Below are 23098 nucleotides of genomic sequence, written 5' to 3' on the forward strand. Positions count from 1 at the left end.
GCAATGTGAGATATAGAAAGGACTGGTTTCCAGAATACATAAGAACTTCTACAATCCATGAGGAAAAGAGACAACCCTATAGAAAAATGGGCAAAAGATGGGAACAGGCAATTGACAGAAGCAGAAAAAACCAAATGACCAACAAACATAGCATTAGATGTGTACCCTCAGCAATAACTGGGAAATGCAAATAAAACCACAGGAGAGACAATTCACAACTCTCACACAGACAAAATGGAAGTCTCACTTTCCCAGTAGCAGGATCACTGCCACTGAGGGTATAAATTGGCTCCCCCATTCTAGTTTTTTTTTTTTTTTTACTTTTATTTTCTACATGTTTTAAATTGGGGGAAAATACATATAATATGGAATGCACAAATCTTAAATGTTCAGCTCAATAATTTTTTACCTACATATATACCCAGGCAACTGTCACCTATATCAAGGCATAGAATCCTTCCAGAACCCCACAGGATTCCATCATGCTTCTTCCCACTTCATACCTCCCTCCTTGAGGTAACTATTATTCTTACTCATTTCCTGACCTCCATTCTGCCTGTTGTAGAACTTCACATAAACATCTGGCTTCTTCCATTCAATATGGACCCACGCATGTTGTTGCCTGTGGCAACAGTTCAGTCTTCTTCTTGTTAAGCCGTATTCCATTATGCGGATGTACCGAATTTGCTTCTCCATCCTCCTGTTGATTGGTATTGGAATTGTTTCCAGTCTGGGGACTCTTGTGAGCCAAGGTACCACGAAATTCTTGATGTGAATTACAGCTGCTCTGCCAATGCCGTTTAAGTTGCACATGTTTATACTCTGTGACCCAGCAATTCTAATCTTAAGGTAATATGTTAGAGAAATCTTTGCATATGTTAAAGGAGGCCTGAATAAAAATGCTAATAGCTGTACTATTCACAATTGCAAAAATAAAATAGCAACCTTAAATATCCACCAGCAGGAGAGTGCATCAATAAATTGTGGTAGAGTCATACAATGGAATACTATGTATAAGTAAAAGTAAATGAAATAAAGCCAGACCACGTCAACATAGATGACTCAGAAATAATATTGAGTGAAAAAAGCAGGAGGTAGGAGAAGACACACTTTATGATCCCATTTATATAAAATTTTATATAAATTTAAAATTTATATAAAATTTTAAAACGTGCAGTACACTACTATCACAAAGTATATATATATTATATATCATTTAGGGGCATATCCATATGTAGTATAAGTACAGAAAAAAATGCACATCAATCAACAGAAAATTCTGAATAGTGGTTTACTTCAGGTGAGGCGGGAAGAGCTTGTGAAATGAGTACAAAGGGTATTGCCTAAATCAGTAAGTGCTTTGGTCCTTAAGCCTGGGAATCAGGACAATAGCCGTGGTTATGTTATATTCTTTATCACAGTTTTTTAAAGAAATAAGGGATGGAGGTCTTTAAAGGCAGTGGTGTGCCGGCAGATGCCTGACAATAAGCTGTGGGAAGGGAAGTCATCTGCAGTAACCACCTAGTTCTGCGACGTGAATATTCCCACCACAGCTGATTCCCAGCCACCAGTGCGACACCACCTGGCTCAGAATTCCTGGAGGCATGGCGGTCGGGGCTCTGAGCCAGCACAAGCCCGCTCCAGCACACCGCACGCACTGAGTGTGGGAGCCAAGTGCTTGCAAAGCCAGAGGCTGGGGGCCAGGCCCCGCTCTGAGGACTTTCCCCCGCTGTGGGTCTGGGGCTGGATGGTATTAATTTGTGGCTGTAAAGCTAACAGCTCGAAACAATGACACGTATCACCTTGCACAATCTCTGCAAGTCAGGAATCCAAGAATGACTCTGCTGGGTGGCTCCAGCCTGGGATTCCTCCTGAGGCTGCAGCTGAGCTGGGGACCAGAACTGCAGTCATTGGAAGCTTTGCCTGGAGCTGCAGTTCTGCTCCTTAGTTCACTCAGGTGGCCCCTGGCAAAGCCTCTGTTCTTTTGTCGCATGGACCCCTCCATAGGACTGCCGGCTTTAGCTCAAGACATGCCACCCAGCCCTCTCCAGAGCACATGACCAGATGGAGAAAGAAAAAGACTGGGGCGGAAGTACAGTGACTTTTATAACATCTCAGAAAGGAGATACTGTCACTTCTGCAATATTCCACTGTTCACACCCATCAAGCCTGATGAGCGGCCCAAGGCTGCAGATGGGAAGCAGCAGGGATCCCCATGTATGGTCCTGGAGGTCAGTTGCCACATCGATCACAATGGCAGCTGAGGGCTGACTGTCCCAAGATGCTGGAGAAAGGGTTAGAGATACCCAGAGTCTCAGGAAGAGGAGCAACGGGAGAACTCAGGAGGCCATGGCCTTTGTTTCCAGCAAAGGAAAAAGACATGATTCGGAATTTACTTGAAAGAATGCAGCTACCATTGTCAGAATCCTGAGGCCTCCATCTTGCCTCGTCCTAGGGGTATCCCCTCTCCCAACCTCACCTCTCCTTGCCTCCCCTCCGCAGGTGCAGATGCTGGCTTCTGATACATAAAAGCCTACATCGAGGTCACCTTGCCCAGGCCCTCAAGAGTTCCTTCTTCTGCAGAGCTGCTCCCTCATGTTCTCCCTCAGTTAAAACAAGGCAATCCTGCTAATTTCCACGCACCCCACCCTGCTACAGGGGTTGCTGGTGCCCTAGTGGCCCCAGAGACCAGCACGTGCCACCATGCCGCCATTGCCAGACAGGAGTCCGTCCCGGCTGCCTGGGATCCCACTTCCAACTGGAGTTGGATGTCAGATAGCTTCAAAGCTCCATGATCTCTGAGCGAAATAAAACACTGCACAAGGGGTGGGGGGTGCCATCACACTCAGCTTCTCGTTTACATGGGTGGTTCATTCTATGAAAACTTGGGGAACTGCATACTTGTCATTTGTACAATTTTCAATATGAATATTATACTTAATTTTTAAATAGTATTTTTAAAGTCTTTTTTAAAAAATATTTTACTTATTTATCTAAGAGAGAGAGAAAGCAAGAGACAGAACACAAGCAGAAGGGCAGAGGGAGCAGCAGGCTCCCTGCTGGACAGGGAGCCCGATGCGGGACTCGATCCCAGGATCCTGGGATCATGACCTAGAGCCGGAGGCAGAAGCTTAACCAACTGAGCAAGACACAGACCCAGGCGTCTGGGGTCTTCCCAGAAGATAAGACAAGCATTCTGTCTGAGCTCTTGCCAACCTCTGTTCTCTAGGTACCACGGGGAAGCCGAGGAGTGTTTCTGTTCAAGCGGCATCTCGGAGAGGAAGATCTGAAAAGCGGCTACAGCTGGAGGACTCTTGGCACCAGGATAAGAAGTGGTGGGATGTTCAGGGAGTATGGGCACCCCCAGCATTGCTCACCCTCCTCAGGACAGTTCCAGGCCCAGCTGTGAGGCCTCAGTGATACCATAGCATCCTCCGCAGTAATGGCGCAGTAAGGATAGGAGCTCCTAATGGCCAGGGTCCAACAGTGCAGCCCTAAGTGCTTTCTTGATAGATGAGTGGGGTGGGGGTTGGGGGAGATAAAGGGCTCAGACCACTTTCTAGTAGAAAATCCAAGACACTGTGTCCTGCTTTTACCCCCTCGTTCTCCATAGCCTACCCTGGGCTTCACCCTTCCAGGTACTCTCGTTCACTGTCCTTCTCTTGACCCTGGGAGACAGGACTGAGCAGGCAGTTAGAGCAGGAAGACCCAGACCACCGCCTTGAGGACCCCAGTCCATGAGCACCCTGCCCCAGCTCTCCCGCACACACCCGACTCCGCCGCCGGTTGTAGGCTGATGGAGTCAGACAGGATCTCTGGGGCTGGGCAGGCCTTCTGTGGTTCACAGCCTTGTCCCGGTGGCCAGTGGTCCTAGCTTTGTCACCACAGCGCCTAAGACACGTCGGCTACTCAGTCACCGAGGAGGAAGAAAGGACCCAGGCAGGCCTCCCCCCCACCCCCACCAAGCCCTGGCATGTTGAGCTAGAGTAGAGACGGGGGTGACCGAGCAGGCCATGAACTTGGGTCAGCAAGTCTCAGGCAAGCAGCTGGTGGTGAGGATCCTGGCTGTCCAGAGGCCAGGCCCTCTTGTGGGTCCGCGTTTTCCTGCTTTCCCGTCCTTGCCCGGTCAGACCAGGGCTGCCCTGCCACGCTGAATTGTACATGCAACCCCTTTGATCTGCAGGCTATGCTAGGAGGTGACCCCAAAATGCCCAGAAGGTTCTGAACTAGCACAGGGCTTGTCCCATGCTGGGCGGGGGTCCCAGCCTGGGCACAGCCTCATGGTGGCTTCCTTGGTGCCACTGGGTAGGGGTATCTGCATCCTCTGCAGATAGATCTGCCCCCGGCCCTGGCGGCCGGCCGGGCGCTTCAGCCTGGCCGGAGCCTGAAGCCTTGCCCGGGGTGACTCTAAAGCCATGCTGGGTTGGGCCCCGGTTCCCAGGCCCTCTCTGCGCTCACGGGGCTCTGACCCGCAGAGACCCATGGTCAGGCTCGGACTGCACTCAGACCTCCTGGGTCGGCCGTAATGCTCTGCCCCGGGGGCGCATCCTGCCCACCTTCAACCCCTTACCTCCTACCACCGCAGCTGTCCCCGCACACCGGCAGAACAGAACGCTTCCTAGGCTGTGCTGCGGTCTGATCCGGGGCCCTCCATGAATCCCCAGCCCTGGGCCGGCTTCCTGCTAAGGGGGCAGCGTGAAATCCAGGAAGCCTGAGCCCAGGCCCCTGAGGCCCTGGGGACAAAGCAGCACCACAGGTACAAAGACGTGGGTCAGTGACAAAATATAGGGTATGACACAGGTTGGAAAGAAGGGTGTTCTGGGGGAGACCGAAGTCCCCCAGCCCCCACAGGTCTGGGCAGCTCCCCGCACTGTGTGCTGGGCGGGCCCTTCTCACCCTGGCAGAGACCCACTCAGTCCCAGTGGCTCGGGGAAGGTGTGGCCAGGGACCTAGGCTCTTGGGAGACCTGGGCTGGGCCAAGGACTGGGGCAGCCACTCCCTTCCCCTGGCAAAGGTTTGCTCTCCCTAGACCATCCCCTCAGCCCAGACCCGGCCCCTTCCCCCTCCTGGCTTGGAGGCTGCCGCTTCTGCCAGCTCCAGCTGCACTGCCTGCCCGCCGGGGCTCCTCCCTCCCCTGGCCAGCTGCCCAGGCACACCTCGCTCTCCTCCTCCCTGCCTCTCCCCTGACACCAGCACAAGAACCATTTTCTCATGAAGGTTTGAGACTGCTAAGCCCATAGCCTGGGACATGCTCTGGAGAAAGCAGCCCGGGGCCGGGACCAACGTTCTAGCACGCCGAGTCTCACTCGGGATTGGATCCCAGGGCCCTTCCTGAGAGGCTGTGGGAATCTGGGCTGTGAGCTCCTTGAGGGACGTTGGGGGAGATGCCTGACGCACTTCTGGTTCCAACAGACTCCGTTCTGGGGCCTTTGTTGCAAAGTACAGGTCGGCAAAGAATTCTCTGATGGTCCCCGTTCAGTGCCTTGGGAACCGCGCTCACCTTCTTATGCTGCGGGCGCTGCTGATTCGAGACAGGAGAGCAGGCTGACCTCTCCATCTGCCCTTGACTGGCTGATCAGTCCCATCACCAAACCTGCAGTGACACCGTGATTCCAGGGAGACCATGGGGCTCCAGCTGCTGTCTAGCGCCACGGAGCCCAGCGCGTCCCCAGAGACGGAGGCAGGGGTGTCCCCTGGCAGTGCCTTTGTCCTCCTTCCCGGAGAGGAGGCCACACCTGCTACACCTGTCTCTCTCTCCTACACCTGTCTCTCCCCTGCAGAGACCTGTCAGAGACGCCTCAGGGGTAAGGCGGCAGGGAGGGAGGACCAAGAGTCTAGAGCCTCAGTCACGGAGGACGGGGGGCTGAGGCGTCTCCTCTCAAACCATCGTTTGAGTGTGTTTTCCTTGTAACCCTGGCAGTCAACGTGTTCTGGGGGGAAAGCCTTCCAAAGTCAAAACCAGGGTTTGGATAACACTGCGCCAGCCCCTTTGGGGCAGGGATAGGTCACGATACAAATTGGCGCAGTAAAGTCCCTGAGAAGGCCTGTGGGAAATAAACTTGTTTCGTTTAAATCCATTATTCCTAGGGTGCCTGGGTGGCTCAGTGGGTTGAGCTGCTGCCTTCGGCTCGGGTCATGATCTCAGGGTCCTGGGATCAAGCCCCGCATCGGGCTCTCTGCTCATCAGGGAGCCTGCTTCCTCCTCTCTCTCTGCCTGCCTCTCTGCCTGCTTGTGATCTCTGTCAAATAAATAAAATCTTTAAATCCATTATTCCTAAACTTGATCATAGACTCTCATTTTTTTGTTTTTTGGTAGAACACATGCTACGGTGTTACATTTTACATGTTTTGGAAGCACTGCTCACGCAGCCCTTTTCCTCACAGAGAAAGGCATCAAGAAGCCCCTGATACTCACGCCACGTCCGGAAGCCTCGTCCCAGCCGCAGAGGCCATCCGTCTTCACTGCTCAAGTGTGTCCACGGAGCAACCTCAGTCCCCGGAGCTCCGTGAGAAAGGGGCTCTCTCCTGCAGACGCCGACTGGAATTTGTGGGGTGATCGGACGCAGGGCTGTTTGGGAACACTGCTGTACCTCTCCTGCTCCCGCCCCTCCATGACGGCTGGTTGGGTCAGCTCCCCAGCCGGGCAGGGGCCCCACTGCCGACACAGTCCGAACCCCACGCCAATGTCGGGGAGTCCCCCACGTTAGCGGTCTTTCCCAAGGGCCCATGAGGGAAAGCCATGGGAACTGACAGTGACCAGAGAGGCCTCGCTTCTGCAGAGCCTGCTAGCAAGGACAGGGAGATCTTCCAGCTCGGTCCCCCACCCCTGCCTGGAGGTCTCTTCCACACACATGCCTGGAGACTCAGGGAGGGTCACCCTGGAGTCTGGCCAGAGTCACCTATGGGAGTGAGTCCCAACCTTCCCTAGAAAGTCAGCGATGATCATTCCCAAGAGTCATGCGGCCACTCAGAGCAGCTCGCCCCCGTCCCCCTCAGACAGAGCCCAAAAGGAGGGAAAGCTGAGGCAGCATATAGGGAGAAGCCTTTTTATTGGGATTCTGCTACACACACAGTTGCAGAAAGCCGGGAAGACAAGGGCGCAGTCAGGGGCTCCCCCTGCACAGAGCATGTGGAACCTGTGGGGAGGGGCATTATGGGGGGGCATTATGGGGGAGAGGGGCTGGGAATGACCAGAGGGCAACAGCTCCACCACCCCCAGCCTTGATGCTATCTGGCATGAGGAATCTGCTAGGAGAGAGAGAAGAATAAAAGAGAGAGAGAACGAAGGATGGGGGCTAGCAGCCCAGGTGCGACGAGGGAGAGACGAGCAGGGCTGAGAGCTCCCGGCCCGCGGGCATCACTGGGTCAGAGCCTGCACCACGTCCTTCACCAGCATGGTGCCGATCACCATCTTCTCGCTGTTGACAGTCAGCTGCGCAGCCCCCGAGGGCCGGGCGTCCAGGGTCAGCAGGACCAGGCTCCCGCTGGTCAGCGTCCTGCCTGCAAATCTGGGGTGAGGGCAGAGGCAGGGGCTCAGCCTCGTGGCCTGGGGCCCTCCTGCAGAGCAGGCCTGCCCAGAGCCCATCTTGTCCCCTCTGCTGGTGGCCGCTACCTGTACTCGTCAGAGGTCCCACAAGGGACACGACCCAGGTTGGCAACGGTAGTCACTTTCTGCACCACGACGTGGTCACTGCGACAGCTGTCTGGCAGCGTGAGCTTCTCTGTGATCTCACTCATGCCTGTCAGCTTTCCTGGGGGGGGGGCAAAGGTCACGGTGAGGGCAGAGGCCATGCTGGGTCCAGAGGCTGGCACCTGGGTCTGTCCCAGCACCCTCAACTGAGATCCCCGCAGGCTGGACAGGTCTCAGGCTAAAAGCGGGTCTGAATCCCTCAGACTCAAGGAGGGGCTACTTCTGTCCTGGACCGCACCCCGCTTCGGGAAGCCAGCCTCCCCACCCCGAGCTCTAGCCATGCTGCTGACCAAAGACAGATCTGGCCCTTCCCCACCATCAGACTTCTGGACTACCCACCCCTTGGGAGGAAGAGCCCGTGGACCTGGTGGCCAGTCAGCTCGAAGCAGTGTCCTCCACCTCAGCCCCTACACGCTCTGGTCTTTCCTGGCTGGCCCTCCAACCCGAGTTCAGGTCCCTCCCAGCTCCAGAAAGCTGAGTCCCCACAAACAGATCGCTGGTGGCTGTTACACTCTCGGTCAAGGCACAGGTCCTCAGGGGACAGGCCAGAGGACAGCGGTCACGTGAGGCTCTGAGATGGACTTCTCATGTCACCTGCGGCATGAGCTCCGGACCCCTGGGCGTTCACAGCACCCCACAACCCCTCACTCTGCAGGCCAGAGCTCTCCCCTCCACTCACACACTCAGTGAGTATGTGACCACACACGGCCAGCTGTGTGACCTCCTGCCGCCTTCCCTGCAGCCCCTCTGTCTTCCCTCTGCTGCTTCCCCCATTCTTCTCCTTTTGAGAACGGCCCTCCGTTTCCTGCTGCCCCCATCCCCTTCCTTCTGGAGTGATGACATTTCCGTGCCTCTGTACCTTTACTCTCCCTGTGACCAGGTGTCCAAGTCCTTAAAAAGTCCTCTCTGTCATGCTATTGCTGTGTCTCCCTCCCCATTTATGGCCAAAGTCCTCCCAAGAGGGCTCCATTGCCTCAAGCCCTGGTCTCCTCCCACCCACTGCAGTTGGCCTCTGTCCCCTCTTTGCAATGACCTGTTCTCAGATGGGGGCAGCAGCCACCTATCGTGTGGAGCAGAAGGTCTTGTGTCATCCTGGCCTGTAGCCACGCCACCCCAGGACAGTCTTCTGTCCTCTCTCCTCCCCAGGGTCTCCTTCTGCCTCTTGCTCTGTTCCTTCTCTTATCCCTCCTCTCTTTCTCTTGAAGAATGCAGGTTTTCCTCAAGGACGCTCCCTGGCCTCACCTTCCCACCCACCTCTCTCCCAGGGACATGTGGCTCATTCACAGCTCCAGCTCTCACCTCGGCTCCTGACTCCAGCTGAGAGGTGTTTCCGGGGCACAGACCCACACCTGCGGTCGCTTACCAAAGGGCCAGCTCCCGAACATGCCCCGTGCACCTCACCATCAGCTCGTCTGGAACCAACCACACTCCTCCCTCCTCCCCTGCCGAGCCCATTCCTCCTCTTTTGGCATCAGGGGTTGGGTAAATTTCAGTCGGCAAGCCAAATACAGCCCACGGCCCAGGACGTATTTTATATTTTTTAAGTGTTGGGGTGGGGGGGGGCAAAAAAAAATCAAAAGCTTAATATTTCACGACATATGAAAATTATGTGAAATTCAAATTTCAGTGTCCATAAATAGAATTTTATTGGAACATAGCCACACTCATTCATTTACGCGTTATCTGTGGCTGTTCTGTGTTAACAGCAGAGTTGAGTCATTGAGCAGAGATCACGTGGCCCACAAAGCCTAGAACATTTGCTTTCTGGCCCATCACGGGAAAAGGCTGCTGACTCCTGGCCTAGGCAAGGGCACTGCCATTCTCCCTGCCCACCCTGCCATCCACGTACACCTCCCTCTTCTCCTTCTCAGGGCAGCGAGCAGCCCTCAGCTGCCCCCTGCCCAGCACCACTCCCTGCCCCAGCCCTGCAATGACTTTGCCAGGGTGCTCATCCCGGTCCTCAACCTCTCACCAGATCCAGTGCAACAGCCTTATACACGGTGACAAGATTTAGGCCAAGGTCACACACTGAGGGAGTGGCGGGGTCAGAATACCGAGCCAGGGCTCACAAAGCCCCATGCTTCTCCCCAAGCTGTCCTGCCTCTTTGCCTGCTGCAGGCTCTCCCGGGGCGGTCCCAGTTGCTGGTGCTGCCGGATTCCCCTTGCTGAAGCCAAGGTCCCTTGGTCCATTCCTCAGGGACCTGGTCCCTTCCTCAGACACCTTCGGGGACCCTCCATGGCTAGGAAAATGAGGTCTACAGTCCTAATCTCCCTCACAGTGCTGGTGGACCTGGTAACTTTGGCGACCCCTTCTAGCTCCCAAATTCTGGGACTGAAATCCTGTAGCACAGCAACCCAGGCATCCAGAAACTAGAGCATACCTTTCCTTTTCAGTTTTGTTCTGACTACCCCTCTGTGCTATGGACTGCTGAGTCCCAAACCAAACTCTCCTCTCTTCCTGGTAACTTTCCCTGACACGTACTCATGATATTTCTCCCAAGCTAGAATGCAAGCCTAGAATTTTCTGCCTGGCTGAGCCCCCTCCCTCCAAAGCCTCACTGATGTGCCCCACCCTCCATGAAGCCTCTGCTCTGAGGCTCTGCCTGAAGCTGGGGAGGCTCCTCCAGCACGAGGCACTGTGGATGACTGAGCCCCTCCTCGCCCACCCCAGGGAGTACTCACCCTGTTCCTTCTTGAACTCATTCTCGCTCATGAACACGGGAGCCATCAGCTCCCCGACAGGTGGCTGAATGGAGACATAGAACTGCCGGGTTTGGGTACTGAGAAGGTGGGAGGAGACAGAGGGAGAGGAAATGAGGCCGGAGTCCTGCCCCTCACCTCCCACTTTGCCCGAAGGCAGCAAGAGAGCAAGAGAGAAGATCTGAGGGCCTGGGATGGCTTCCAGACCCGGAAGCGCATGACATATCCCTGCAGTTCTGCTCCCTCCCCTCCCCATCCTCCGCCCTGCCCCACCATGAGTTAGATACTCACCACAGCTGGAAGTTGGCCGCCTGGGTTGAATCACAGAAATTAATGCCCATTACAGCAGTAGCAGATTCTCCAGGTGCCAGGGACTCTGCGGGTACGAGGCAGGGAAAGGGAGAGGGGGGACACCATCACCTAATAGGTCTGGAACCCATCACTGCCAGAGCTGACCACCCCACCATGCACTCCTGACCTTCTGGGTCCCTGGGAGATGGTTCCTGGTTTTCTCCTTAAATCTAAACCCTCTCCCTCCCCCTTCCCCCATTTAAGTCCGTCCTGAAATCACCAAGGCCTCAAGCACCTTCTGCCCTGATGCAGATTTGCTTGTTTCCCAGTCATCTTGTCTACCAGGGCGTGATCATATCAGATGCCCTCTCTGAGCCCTCACAGCCTGGCCCGGCACAGAGGGCACCAGCAGCCACAGAAAGACTGACTCTGCCCAGGAGCCTCCTTCTCCACCACGTCCAAGGCCCTCCGTACCGATTTCAGGGAACTCCTGGATGCTGAGGCCGGCAGGCAGTTTGGGGGTGCCCACGTGCAGGCCCTTGATGGGGGTTTCAGAGCTGTTGGAGAAGTGGATGTGCACAGACACCATGTGGGGGTCCCCCGAGAAAGGCTGGCGGCTGAAGGTGTAGTCCACAGCCAGCCCCTCGCCAGCTACACGGTGTAGCAGCTCCTGCCTCCCAGCACCTGACGCTGGACTCAGCAGCTGGAGGGGAGGAGGGCCAGTGTGGAAGTGAACAAGGAGAGGGCCTGTCCCCACGTTGCCCTCACCTAGGGTCATCGAGCAGTGGAGACTCAAGGCTATCCCCTACATCTCACCCCCACACACAAATCCACACTTTAGGATGCACCACAGATGTGTCCCTGTCCCAGAGTCCCTCCCCCATCCCACTCACCGAGGGCACCAGTGGGGAGTTTGTGAGTGTCAGGCCCTCCAGGTCAGTAGCCAGACTGGTGGACACAATTGTAGGGGGAGATACAGGCTGGACACTGGGCGGGGTGACTGTGGGAGGAGATGAGGAAGGCTATGAGGGAGAGGCAATGTGGAACTGGCTTGGGTTGAGTAGAGAGCACAGAGCTTAGGGAGCACACAGTTCAGCACCATGGACAGCGACGCTCAGGGCCGCCTCGGGGCTCCCGGTGGTTTTCGCTCCTCGATTCCAACCCCACACCTGGGGAGGTTGTCCTGCTGCCCTCTCAAACCCAGGAGTGTGTTCTGTCTCCTTCTCTTACCCTGGAGATCTGAGGAACCTAATCCAGAGCTCCCATCGACCTTCTTAAGCCACCCTCCCGAGGTCTCCTTCCCCTGCTATTTCTACTACCCAAACTCACAGTCCTCTAGGTCAAGCAGGGAGATCTCCTTGGCCACCGGGGCACTTTTGCCACTGGGAGGCTGAAAGAGAAAAATGGGATGCGGGTGCGGGAAGAGAGAACCTGGCCTGTTGTGGCTTGGATAGGTGATACCATGGTCTGTTCTAGATGGCGCAGAGATGACTGGGCCTGGCCCAGGACATGGGAAAGGCTCTGGCCCAGGAGCCCACTGCCCCCCATCCGGGCCCAAGGTTCTCACTGTTTTTTTCCGCCAAGAGGCAGGTTCCACCTGCTCCTCCTCTGTCTCTGACGTCCTCTCAGACTCGGAGGAGCTACTGCTGGAGTCACTGCCCTCATCTGAAGATGAACCATCTCCTTGTCCCTCAGCCACCTTCTTCCTATTCTTGGTCTTCCTCTTCCCACCTTCCTCCTCACTCTGTTCACTAGAGGGGGTGGGGGCAAATAGGGCTCAGGCCCAGCCTGGACACCTCTCCTTGCCTCCCAGAAGAGCAGGAGAAGCCCAGGAAATTGGGAGGGAGGAGAGGGGAGTCAAGCCAGTGGAGGCCACATGTGGGTTCCTGTGCCTGGGCCCCTGGCCCCAGACTGCTTCTCCACATTGCCCCTGTGAGGGGGCAGGCCCAGCACAGAGACCCCTGCAGCCAGCCACAGCAGCCATCATGGGAGTGGACTGGAGGTCTGCAGGCCCTACCAGATCAGGAGGAAGCTCGGGGGCTCTTAGGAGAGTGGCTAAGGCTGAGCATTCCCCCTTGTTTTCCAGAGGAGACCCCCTGAGCCCCACCAGCCACCTGGCTGGCTCCCCTCTTACCTCTCACTGCTCCTCCCTTTCTCCTCCTCCTGGTCTTCACTATCAGACTCGCTGCTGGACTCCCCGGAGCCACTCTCGCCGCTGCTCTTGCTGTCCGAGGCGCTCTCGGACTCGGGGTCTGCGGAGGAGCTGGCTCAGGGCCCCTCCCTGGATGCAGACCCCCTTGGGTCCAGAACAGGTGCCCTGGGATCCCACCATGACTCAGCAGGGAAGCTGCACCCCCCGAGGTTCCCCAGGCCCCAGACGTCACCCGGACCAGGACACAGATGAACTCGAAAGTGACGTGCCGCCCCCTGGGCCCACCCACAGACATACAGGTCCAGGCACGCAGCTGCACAACTGCACATGTGAAACCATGTGGATCACACACGTGGCCAGGGGCACGGTACCCCAGCTCTGTTGATCTCCTTACCGCTGTCTGCAGACTCTGTGGGGCCTGACTCCCCCTCAGAGTCCGAGTAGAAGGGCTTCTCCTTCTCCTTCCTCTTTTCTCGATTTGAGCACTTGGTCCATTCAGGTACCTGGAAATGGGGGTGGGGCGAGAGGAGCATCGAATCATGGTTGGGGCGGAGGAAGGAAAGCGCGAGGTTTCTACCTCGCACCCTGCCCTCCTTGGTCCAGTCTCCAAGAGAGAAAAATGGGGAGGGGAGGGGATGCTGCTGATGCAGGGAGAACTGTGAACCGAGAAGTAGGGTACAGCACACCAGGGGAAGGGGAGGAGCTGCACGGGGTTGGGGGAGAGAGCACGGCACACGGGCAGGGGGACCTCCGTGTATTCGCCCAACAGGCCCACGTGGGTCTCGATAAGGGAGAGATCTTCTTCCTGCATGTGGGGAGGGCGTCAAGAGGGCCAGGCCAGCACTGCCGGGCACTCTGCTACCTGCGCCGCCCCCAGGCCCTCAAACACACAGTCTGGCCTTCACCCCCACTGACCTCCACATTTCGCACAGATGGGTCTGGAGCTTCCTCTGGCCAGTCTGGGAGCTCCTGGTAGCCTGTGGCCTTGGCATTGAGCAGGTGGGACAGTGAGCCCAGCTGGAAGTGGTCCCGGTCTGGGGGCAGGGTTAGAGGTGAGGGCAGGAGGAGGTATTAGGAAACGCCCTGGGGGAGTTATCTCCCAGGTGGGGTGGACAGCTGGATCCCCCCAGCTAGGCAGGTGTAAGCAGTGGCTGTGTCCTGTTAGGGACTTCCAGCCAGAAGTTAGGACCTCGTGCCAGGAGATAAGGTTGTCTGGCCTGACTAGAGCACGGGCTGAGGGATGGGGCTGGTGGGATTGCGGAGGAGGGTGGAGGGGGGGCGGGAGGGGGCTCCAGGCCCAGAGATGCTGCTGGCCCATCTGCTTGATTCTGTCTGCGGGGAGGCAGACACATGAGTGGGGCTTCTTTTCTGGGGCAATGGGGTCTGTGTGCCTTGGCACAGCCAGGCTTGGGCAGAGGCCTGGTTGGTATGAGGATAGCAACTGTGAGGAAGAGGCTGGCCAGGCTGGGTCAACGGGGAGGAAGAAGACATGCCTGGTCAGGCTCTGGACCCCATGGGGAGGGTGTACAGTCAGAATAGGAGTGGGAAGGAGTCAGGGCCAGAGGCCCAGCCTGTGGTATCCGGAGGGTAATGCAGAGAGGGGGTGCTGTCGGGAAGGAGAGAGGAACCTCCTCTTTCCTGAGAGATTTTAAAATCTGTCACCTCCTGGGGATGGGGGTCTGGCAATTCTCCAGAAGTCCTGATGTCTGGCTAAGACTGGAAACTCAGGGGCCCGGGCCGGGTCTGGGGTCCTGACCAATTCCTCCCCCTCCCCCAGGAGATCACCCTTGATTTCAGCTCCCACCTTTGAAGGATGACTCCAAGACGGGGGCTGGTTTGGGTGCCAGGAAGAGCTTCTTGGCGTGGCGGCTGAGGGCCCCCCCCCTGCTCTGACGGGACGATCAGCTGCCGTGTGAAGCGCGCTCGGTCACGGATGTCATAGTTCTGGTCGTACTTGGCCAGACTCAGCACGTACTGGGTCAGCAACTTGGTCTGGGGGACGAGAGTGGGGACACGGGGGTGGGCGGGCCCTGCAGCAGATTCCCCAGGCCAACACCTGCTGCCCGCTCGTACCTCCCCCACTCGCTGCTCTACCATTCTGTGCTTCCCCTCAAGCCCCTGGCCCTACTCCTGACCCCAGCTCCGACAACTGCTGTGCCCCGCAGAAGAGGTCGCCCTTTTATAATCTCTTCCCTCTGGGCCGTGGGCTCCATTATTCCTCAGTCTGGGGGTCCCCCTGTCCCAGACCCAGCTCCTGCCACGCCTACTCCAGCCCAGGCCAGCCTCTTTACTATGGGGTACCAGGGTGAGTGCGGGGGGCACAGGGGGATCCCCTTGGCAGGGGCTGTCCTCATGTCCCGTTGACCCACACAGTACATTCTGAGCAGCCCAGAGTTGCAGAGGCTGTGAGCTCCCACAGAAGGTTCTGATGAGATGAGAGCAAACTGGGGCTGCAGAAGGCCTATGGGGTCCGTGGAGGCAGCCGCATCCCAGGACCCCAGATCTTGATTTCTGCCTTGATCCCGGCCTTCTCAGCCCTGCGTTTACAGCATGACAGGCAGCCGACGTCCTTCAGGGAGGCCTTCCAGCACTGTGTGCTGTGTAAGGCGCTTCACACGCTCTCATGAAACATCCCCCTTCCAGAGGAGCAGCAGAGTCAGAAGCGACTCCTTTCAGGTTAAGGAGTCAGTCAGGCTGCTTCTAGGCCCGGGCTCGCCAGAGCCGGCCATCCACCGGCTTCCCTGCACCACCTCCCTGCTGCCATGAGGCTGCTGCCCCCACCCGGGTCTCCACCGCTTACGAGCAAGACAAAACCACCAAGTACACAGATCTTGTGTCCCCACAGCCAGAGTGCCCGGGCAGCAGGAAGCAGCGGAGGGAGTCTAGAACCCAGTCGGGTCTTCCTGACGTTGACGGGCATCCAGCCGAGGACATGGCTAACTCAGGTGACCCAGAGGGAGTGTCAGAAAGATGTCCATGAGGGGTAGAGCCCCCAGCTGCTGGCCGAGAATCAGAGCCACTGCTGTGGCAAAGCTAGAGAGCCACTGTGACTCTCTTGTACCTACGACACAGCCCATAGGGACGTCGGTGGCCTCACCTTCCACTCAGTCCCTTCCAGCAGTACAGCGCCTACAACACTGTTCCCATCACAGGTAAGTACTCTCAGTGCCAGATGCCCCAGCACACCTTGCAGTGGCCCTCATCACAGACCTTCCCTGCCCTGGGCCAGACATCGTCTGACCAGTCACGGCCGGTCGATGCCCTTATCAACATGGCCCACTCTCAAGATGCTGCTGATTTCCTTTACAGACATCCCAGCTGGCCGACCAGACTCTCTCCCTCCCCAAGTCCTTGCCTAGTTCCGGAAAGAAGTGTTAAGGGTGGGGCGCCTGGGTGGCTCAGTGGGTTAAAGCCTCTGCCTTCAGCTCGGGTCATGATCCCAGGGTCCTGGGATCGAGCCCCGCATCGGGCTCTCTGCTCGGCGGGGAGCCTGCCTCCCCCTCTCTCTCTGCCTGCCTCTCTACCTACTTTGATCTCTGTCTGTCAAATAAATAAAAAAAAACTTAAAAAAAAAAAAAAAAAAAAAGAAGTGTTAAGGGTTTGGATCCCTCTGTCCGCAGCCTTAACTGCACATCAACAACTAACACAGGAAGGGCCTGGTTCACTCCCCGCTTGTCACTGCAGGATTTGCTTAGAACAATTCACCACCCTTCCCCACCCCAAGGACCCACCAGAAATCCTAGCATCCAGTAGGCACCACCAAGACGCTCCCCTCGCTCAGCCAGGATGTGCAGGATTCACAGGCAGCTCAAGAGGCCCAGGAGACCTGCTTCAGTGCACCAAGAATGGAACGAGGTTCCCACGGACCAGCAGGCTCCAGCTTCCGGGAGAAGACTTTTAAGTGGGGAACATGGACCCCTTTTTGAGAACCAATGTCAACGCACCCGCTACCTTGGAACCACCTGTTAAATCACACTGGGACACTGGTTCTTCAAAATACGAAAGCAAAATATACCCTGACCTCACATATAAAAACAAGCTCTAGATGGCTGTGGCACACAGATTGTAAGGTCCTCCTGCACAGTCCCTGCCTCCTGCTGCTCATGCTTTCACGTAATCGTCTTGCCTTGAGTGTGGGCAAGACCCGAAACTCGCTTCTGACCAACAGGCTAGGGCAAAGGTCATGGAGGTAAAACATAATTCTGTGATTAAGTTTCATTATATAAACCTTGCTCTGGAGACTTTTTTTCCTGGTGACCTGGAAGAAATAAGCAGCCGTGTAGGGAGACCCCCTTGGCAAGGAACTGAGGGTGGTCTCTCAAACAGAGGGCAGTCTCCAGCCAACAGCCAGAAAGAAGCCGAGGCCTCGGTCCCACCATCCCAAGGCACTGCATCTAAGCACCAACCAGGCCAACCTAGAAGAGAACCCTTCCCTGCAGAGCGCCGGACGGGAGCCCAGCCCTCAGTGGCATCTCGGGGCAGCCTTGCACACGACCCAGTGAAGCTGCGCCTTGACTCCCGACCCGCAGAACTGTGAGAAAATACCCACACTGTCTTAAGTCCCTGGGTTTATGGTAACTTGTGACACATCAAGAGAAAAACTACTACGATGGATCGGAAAATACAAAAATCTAAATCTAGAGAAGATATAGGTGGGATTTTTAATTGATCTGTGAACAGGGAAACAATTTTCTAAATATGAAGGCACTGGAAAGAAACAGAAATGAAACTTAGGATTCTGAACGAGATAGGGATGTGTAACTTTTGGATGACTACATATAGGCACCAGAAATGTTTTTTTAAGAGCTAAAGAAATAGAAGATCAAAAGGGATCTTTTCTAAGTGGCAGACCTATGGCTAACTTATATTTTTAATTACTATTTTTCTGGGTTTTCCAAATGGGTTATAATAATCATGCATGACCTTTATGATATATTAAAAAAAAAAGTTACCTTTTTTTTTTTTTTAAATTCTGCAGAACTCTATCAAAATTTTCCATCCATGGTAGAGGCCAGATTCTGGCTCCCACCACGCTCCTAGCAGACCCTCCTCCCACACATCTCAGCCAGCATATCAAAAGCAAACTCACTGCTGAAAGTTGCCCCAGGTGTCAGACCCCAGTTGCTGTAAGGACTACCTACACAGGGCCGAGGCCCGCAGCCCTCTGTCAGTACCTCTATTATCAGAGCTTTCGTGGCCTCTGGCCCAGAGCCTGATTACCTGCTGAGGCTTATGGGGCACAGCTATGTCCAGCCCCTTGGCCTGGGCCAGGACCCGGCATGTGCTAGAGATCAGTAAGTGGGGAGTGGTTGGGATTGCTGTGGCCCATGGCAGGCCCAGAATGTCACCCATGGTACTGGGAGGGGGAAGCATCACCACCGTTTTGTACAAATATCCATATGCACACCCACACCTCCTCCTTCCCGGTATGCCAACGATTCTCTTTCCTCCAGCACTCTGAGAATAGGCTGGGAAGAAAAGAAGTGGAAAACGGGAGGACTGGAGAGAGGAGAAAAGCTCTCTTTACTGAATCAAAGAACTGTCCTAAAGGGCCTGTGCCTGGGACCCATGTTCAGGTGAAGGGCACGTGGAGGTCCCCGTCCATTTGCCTGAACAGCCTATGCCGGCTGCCGTGACGGGCCCGCCCCCGGTGTCCTGTCTGGGAGACGGCTTCAGCTGGCCACACCCACACTCTGCGCCAACCCTGCTACAGTTCTTCCTGCCCTGTGTCTCCTACTGTTTCCCCTACTTGGCCGGGAGCATTTGGAGGCCAGTAAACATGTCTCATCTGCTGTCATGCTCGAGGATACCCCCGCAGAGCCAGGCACTGTGAGCACTCGAGAACTCTATGTTAAAGAAGGAATGAGCAAACGCACCATAGCTAACAGTGACAGCTTGGGGCAATGCCATGGGGACACAACAGCCTTCAGGAACATGCCGACATCACCCATCACCATCTGGGGGCTCAGGGGTTCTGCTCGGCCCTCAGCCCGTCTGGGTGACTTCCCACCCATGGGGCTTCATCTTTTCAAACGGCCCTCCGGCCTGTTCCTTCCCCACCTCTGAACAAAGGAGGCACACAAATATTCCCTCAGGGAGTGCGCTGTCTAGTTTCGCTTTCCAGCCTGCTTCTCCCTCGACACCGACAGTCACAGACCCCGTCCCCTGTTGCTTCCACGCATGACTGCTGCCTGTTCCAAATCCTGACCAGTGTCCCAGCCCCTGATGGCCCTGCCTCCCCAGCTTAGTCCCTGGAGCCCATCAAAGCCACCAAGGATCAAAGGAGCCACTGAAGACACGAGTGCCACTGCCCGGAGACTCGATGGGATGGCAAAGAGGCCACCTGCAGGCGGGGGGGGGATGTCACCATCTCCAGGGTACAGCCATGCTGCTGACCCAAGCCACCTGCTCAGACACTCAGCTCTACAGGTCGCTCAGCTTTTTTTAGGAAGGACAGAAAGTAACCATTTTGGGTTCTGTGGGCCATATGGGCTCTCACAACTAGTCAACTCTGCTGTTGTTGCACAAAATTATCCATATGTGATAAACAAATGAATGAACATGGCTGTGTCCCAATAAAACTTTATTTACAAACACAGGCAACGGGCTGGATTTGGCCCCCTACCTCACTTAACTGAGAGGGCCAGCGAGTGTGGGAACTGCCGTAGTGCTCGGACTCTCTGAGACCTTGAGAACTCTGCATGTAACACTTTATTCTTAGGAGACTCTCCTCGGACCATCTCACGGCTTGCTGGACATTTACCAGGCTTTTACTATCCTGATATCCCAGTGTAGCTGAGCCATGCCCTTGGCTATGGTACCTCCCATAACCTTTAACCTTGAGAACCACAACAGACACCAGTACCATCCCAGACCAAGCAGAGACTTACCCTCACGTCCCTGGCACAGACTGGCCAAACAACGCTATGCTTTGGGAGGACGGACAGACCCCATCTCCTAGGATACACATTCTCCCACCAGTGCCCGCCATCACCGGCCCCTCCCTCAGGCCCACTCCTCTGTGGTTCTTTCTGGCCCTACTGTTCCCAAGGCAGCAGGGAGGAACGCTCGCATAGGCAGACCGGACGTCACAGCCCCATAGGGGAGCCTCTTCAACGCCCCCGTCCACCATCCTTCCTGGCCCTTGAGCCCTCGGAGTAGCTGTGGACCCTGGGGGGACACTAGACACTTGCCCTGAACTCTGTCTTCAAACAGAAAGAGATGCTGGAGTTCCCAGCTGCCTGGCGAGGGTCCACGGCTTCCCGCCCGGGCCGTTTCTGGGGCTCAGTACGTGTCCGGGGGTTTCCTCTCCCTGCTCACCTGCTTGGAGTTGGTCAGGTAGAGCTTGGCTGCCAGATTGATGACCTGCAGCTTGACAATGTCCTCCTCCGCCGTGAAGGACTTGGCCATTTTCCTCAGGACGTCAGGTGCGATCTTGGGGATATGCTCACAGTACTCGCCGATGAGCCACAGGATGCTGGCTCTGGCCATGGGCACCTGCGGGTGTGCGGGAGCGGTCAGGACCCGGGTACGTGTGGACGTGCGGGTGGGCACGTGGCCAGCCGAGCAAATGCCACGCCTCCCATCTGTGCTGGCCAATGAACAGTGGGGTCCTTGGGAAACGGGCCAGGGGGCTCAAGGGATGCCTTATTCGAAAGTTTCAACTTCACAGGACAAAGAGAAAAACACGAGGTCCGTCCATCGGCGAGAGCTTCAGAGAAAATGTGAGCCGTGGTACAGGCCGTGGAGCTCAGCAAGGGACCCACAGGGGGGAAAGCGAGGCCTGGGCAACCTGTGAGGGTCACCTGGTCCCCCTCTTTCCACCTGCGGTCCTTTCGGAGCCTGGATGGAAGGTATGGAAGCTGATTTCACGAAGGCTATAGTGTTTAATCGCCGGGCTTTAAAATCACGGAGGAAGCTTGGATGGGAGGGCAAGCGGGGGCACGCCCTCACCTGGATGTTGTCAGTGAGCTTGGCCAGGTGTTTGATGATCTCGCCGTGCTGTGCCGGCTGCATCTGCAGCAGCTTCTTGATGACAACCACGGACTCTGCCACCACCAGCTCTGCCAGCCGGGAAGTGAGCGTGTGGGCCCCGGGTGGGAGGCGGCCACGCGCGGGGGAGTGCGCGCGCCTGCCCCGCTCGCTCCCAGACCCTCAGCCCTCTTCCAAGGCTCCCTGCACTCCTCCAGTGGCTCTCAGAGATGCGGCCACACCTAGACGCTGAGGTGGATGGACAGACAAACATGCATCATGCCCGGACAGACAGGCCTGTCAGACGCCCTCCGCTCATCAAAGGAGGACACGCAGACCAACACTGACCGTCACGATTAGATAGCAGCTGCACCAGGCCATTGAGGCAGGTGTCACGGACTCGGCCGATGTTAGTGGCACAGCGCCCGATGGCCTGGATCGTGGCCGCTACGAAGTCCTTGTCCATGCTGCGGATGTAGGTCTGTGGGACACCACAACAGAGTGACCCCTGCTGGCCATGACCCCCTTCCCCATGATTCTGCAGGCATGAGAGTGGCCTTCCGGGAAGGCTGTCACCCCTCATTCAATGACTGTCACGCCAGAGACAAAATTCTGGGAGAGGGAGTGACCCTCTTACTCATCCCACAGTGATTCCCGGGCCCACAGCCAGCAGAAGACACTGGGAGGGGGTCTAAGACAACCATTTCTCTACTTCTGGCTCTGAAGAGAAGAGCGGCCCATCAGGACGATTGTCACTGAGCACAAGGAGCTTCCGGGCAACTCTCCAGGGTCCCTCCCCCGGGAGCTGGGCCTGGCCCGTACCTGGAATTCCCGAAGGACAGTAGGGATGTTGGTCTCATTGGCCAGGTTGGTCAACACCTCCAGCTGCGGGGAGGCAAAAAAATGGGCGGGGCAGCCAGTGGGCTTTGTGTATTTCCATAACCCCTGGTCCCAAACACACTTCCCAGGCCAGGAAACAATCCTACAGGCAGCCCTGCATCATCCTTAAACTGATGAAGGAAATGACAGATTGTGAAACTTGTCCAAAATGCAGAAAGACCAGTTTGCTCCCTAAATGGATTCCCTGAGTTCGCGGATAGACAGCATGAGCATGTCACCCTCCACCTCCACTGAAAACTGAAAACAAAGCATCCTATTGCTTTTAGGATAAAGGGCAACATTCCTACCATGGTCTATAAAACTCCACAAGCCAACCACTGTCTACCTCTGTCCTCACACTGCTCTCCCCCTTACCCTCCATGCCCCAGTCATACTAGCTTTTTGTCAGACCTCTTCCTGCCTCAGGGCCTTTGCATATACTGTTTCCTCCCTGTGAAGCAGTTCCTGCCATTCCTGTCCCTGCATTCGCCTAGACAATTCACGTTCATTTCTCAGGCTCAGCTCAAGCCTCACCTCCTGGAGGAAAGCTTCCTTGGCACCAGACTAGACCAGGGCCTCCTCTGTGCTGACAGCCCTCTCCACTTCTCTTTCTGACCATATTTCTCAAATGGATTTTTACATTTGTTTTGCAATTAGCTGCTCAGTGTCTCTTCTCATTCCACTAGACTATAAGCTCCAAAGGGCAAAGTGTCTGATGAGTCTGTCATCCCTCGTACCCGAGATCTAGCTGTGACTGACACGTAGTAGATGCTCAGAGTTGGGATTAACTGCCGCTGAATGAAATTACTCAGTAAGGAGGAGGCAGAGCGGGAATGGAATGTGGGTAGGGGCTCCTGACACCACTTCTGTGGGTGTATGTTTGCGTGAACGCCTGATGGGGGTGGGTGTGTGGGGAAAGGAACACGGTGGGTGGAAGACAGGAGACCACAGTGGGGGCAAAGGAGGAACTCTGGAGTCAGCAGAACTGACTGCGCTAGGGAGCTTGGGTCTACATTTTTATAAACCGGAGACAACGTCTGCTTCTTTAGTTTATTATGAAAATCAGGTTACTTTACATGTGAAAAGCGGCAGAGGTTTAACAGGTGATAGGCCAAGGCTCTCTCAGCAGCCCAGCTCCCAGAGCAAACACTTCTGACTCAGCGGCCCTGGGCCCAGCCCCAGAACCAGGCAGGCACCACGGTGGCCACTGCGGATGTCCCGGTTTGTGGGTGGGGAAGGGAGGGAGGCGGAAAGCCGGCCTCACTCACCTTCAGGATCTTGATCTGGGTCGGGTCGGTGGATCTGATGTAGAAGCTCTTCAGGTAGGGCTCAAACATACCCTGGCGCAAGAGACGCGGCCCCAGGACGCTCCTTCACAGCCCGAGCGGGCCTCGTTCCCAGAGCTCCCCCAGCTC

At 56.0% G+C, this 23098-nt stretch overlaps 1 protein-coding gene across 1 annotated transcript in view; it reads right to left on the reverse strand.

Annotated features, from left to right (window-relative positions):
- Positions 1 to 7357: 7357 nt before the first annotated feature.
- The window catches only part of LOC111152627 (adaptor related protein complex 3 beta 2 subunit), a 28560-nt gene continuing 12819 nt past the window's right edge, over positions 7358 to 23098 (reverse strand). Inside the window, 19 exon segments of the mRNA XM_022511162.1 lie at positions 7358 to 7508; positions 7613 to 7751; positions 10373 to 10470; positions 10682 to 10766; positions 11156 to 11384; positions 11575 to 11681; positions 12011 to 12071; positions 12249 to 12432; positions 12816 to 12933; positions 13228 to 13336; positions 13582 to 13638; positions 13749 to 13867; positions 14638 to 14716; positions 14718 to 14825; positions 20154 to 20330; positions 20787 to 20896; positions 21153 to 21285; positions 21627 to 21689; positions 22952 to 23023. Of these exon segments, the coding sequence (XP_022366870.1) occupies positions 7358 to 7508; positions 7613 to 7751; positions 10373 to 10470; positions 10682 to 10766; positions 11156 to 11384; positions 11575 to 11681; positions 12011 to 12071; positions 12249 to 12432; positions 12816 to 12933; positions 13228 to 13336; positions 13582 to 13638; positions 13749 to 13867; positions 14638 to 14716; positions 14718 to 14825; positions 20154 to 20330; positions 20787 to 20896; positions 21153 to 21285; positions 21627 to 21689; positions 22952 to 23023 (2199 nt within the window).

The sequence above is a fragment of the Enhydra lutris genome, unplaced genomic scaffold (assembly GCF_002288905.1).
Source record: "Enhydra lutris kenyoni isolate GAN:26980312 unplaced genomic scaffold, ASM228890v2 scaffoldscaffold29, whole genome shotgun sequence".
Taxonomy (NCBI): Eukaryota; Metazoa; Chordata; class Mammalia; order Carnivora; family Mustelidae; genus Enhydra; species Enhydra lutris.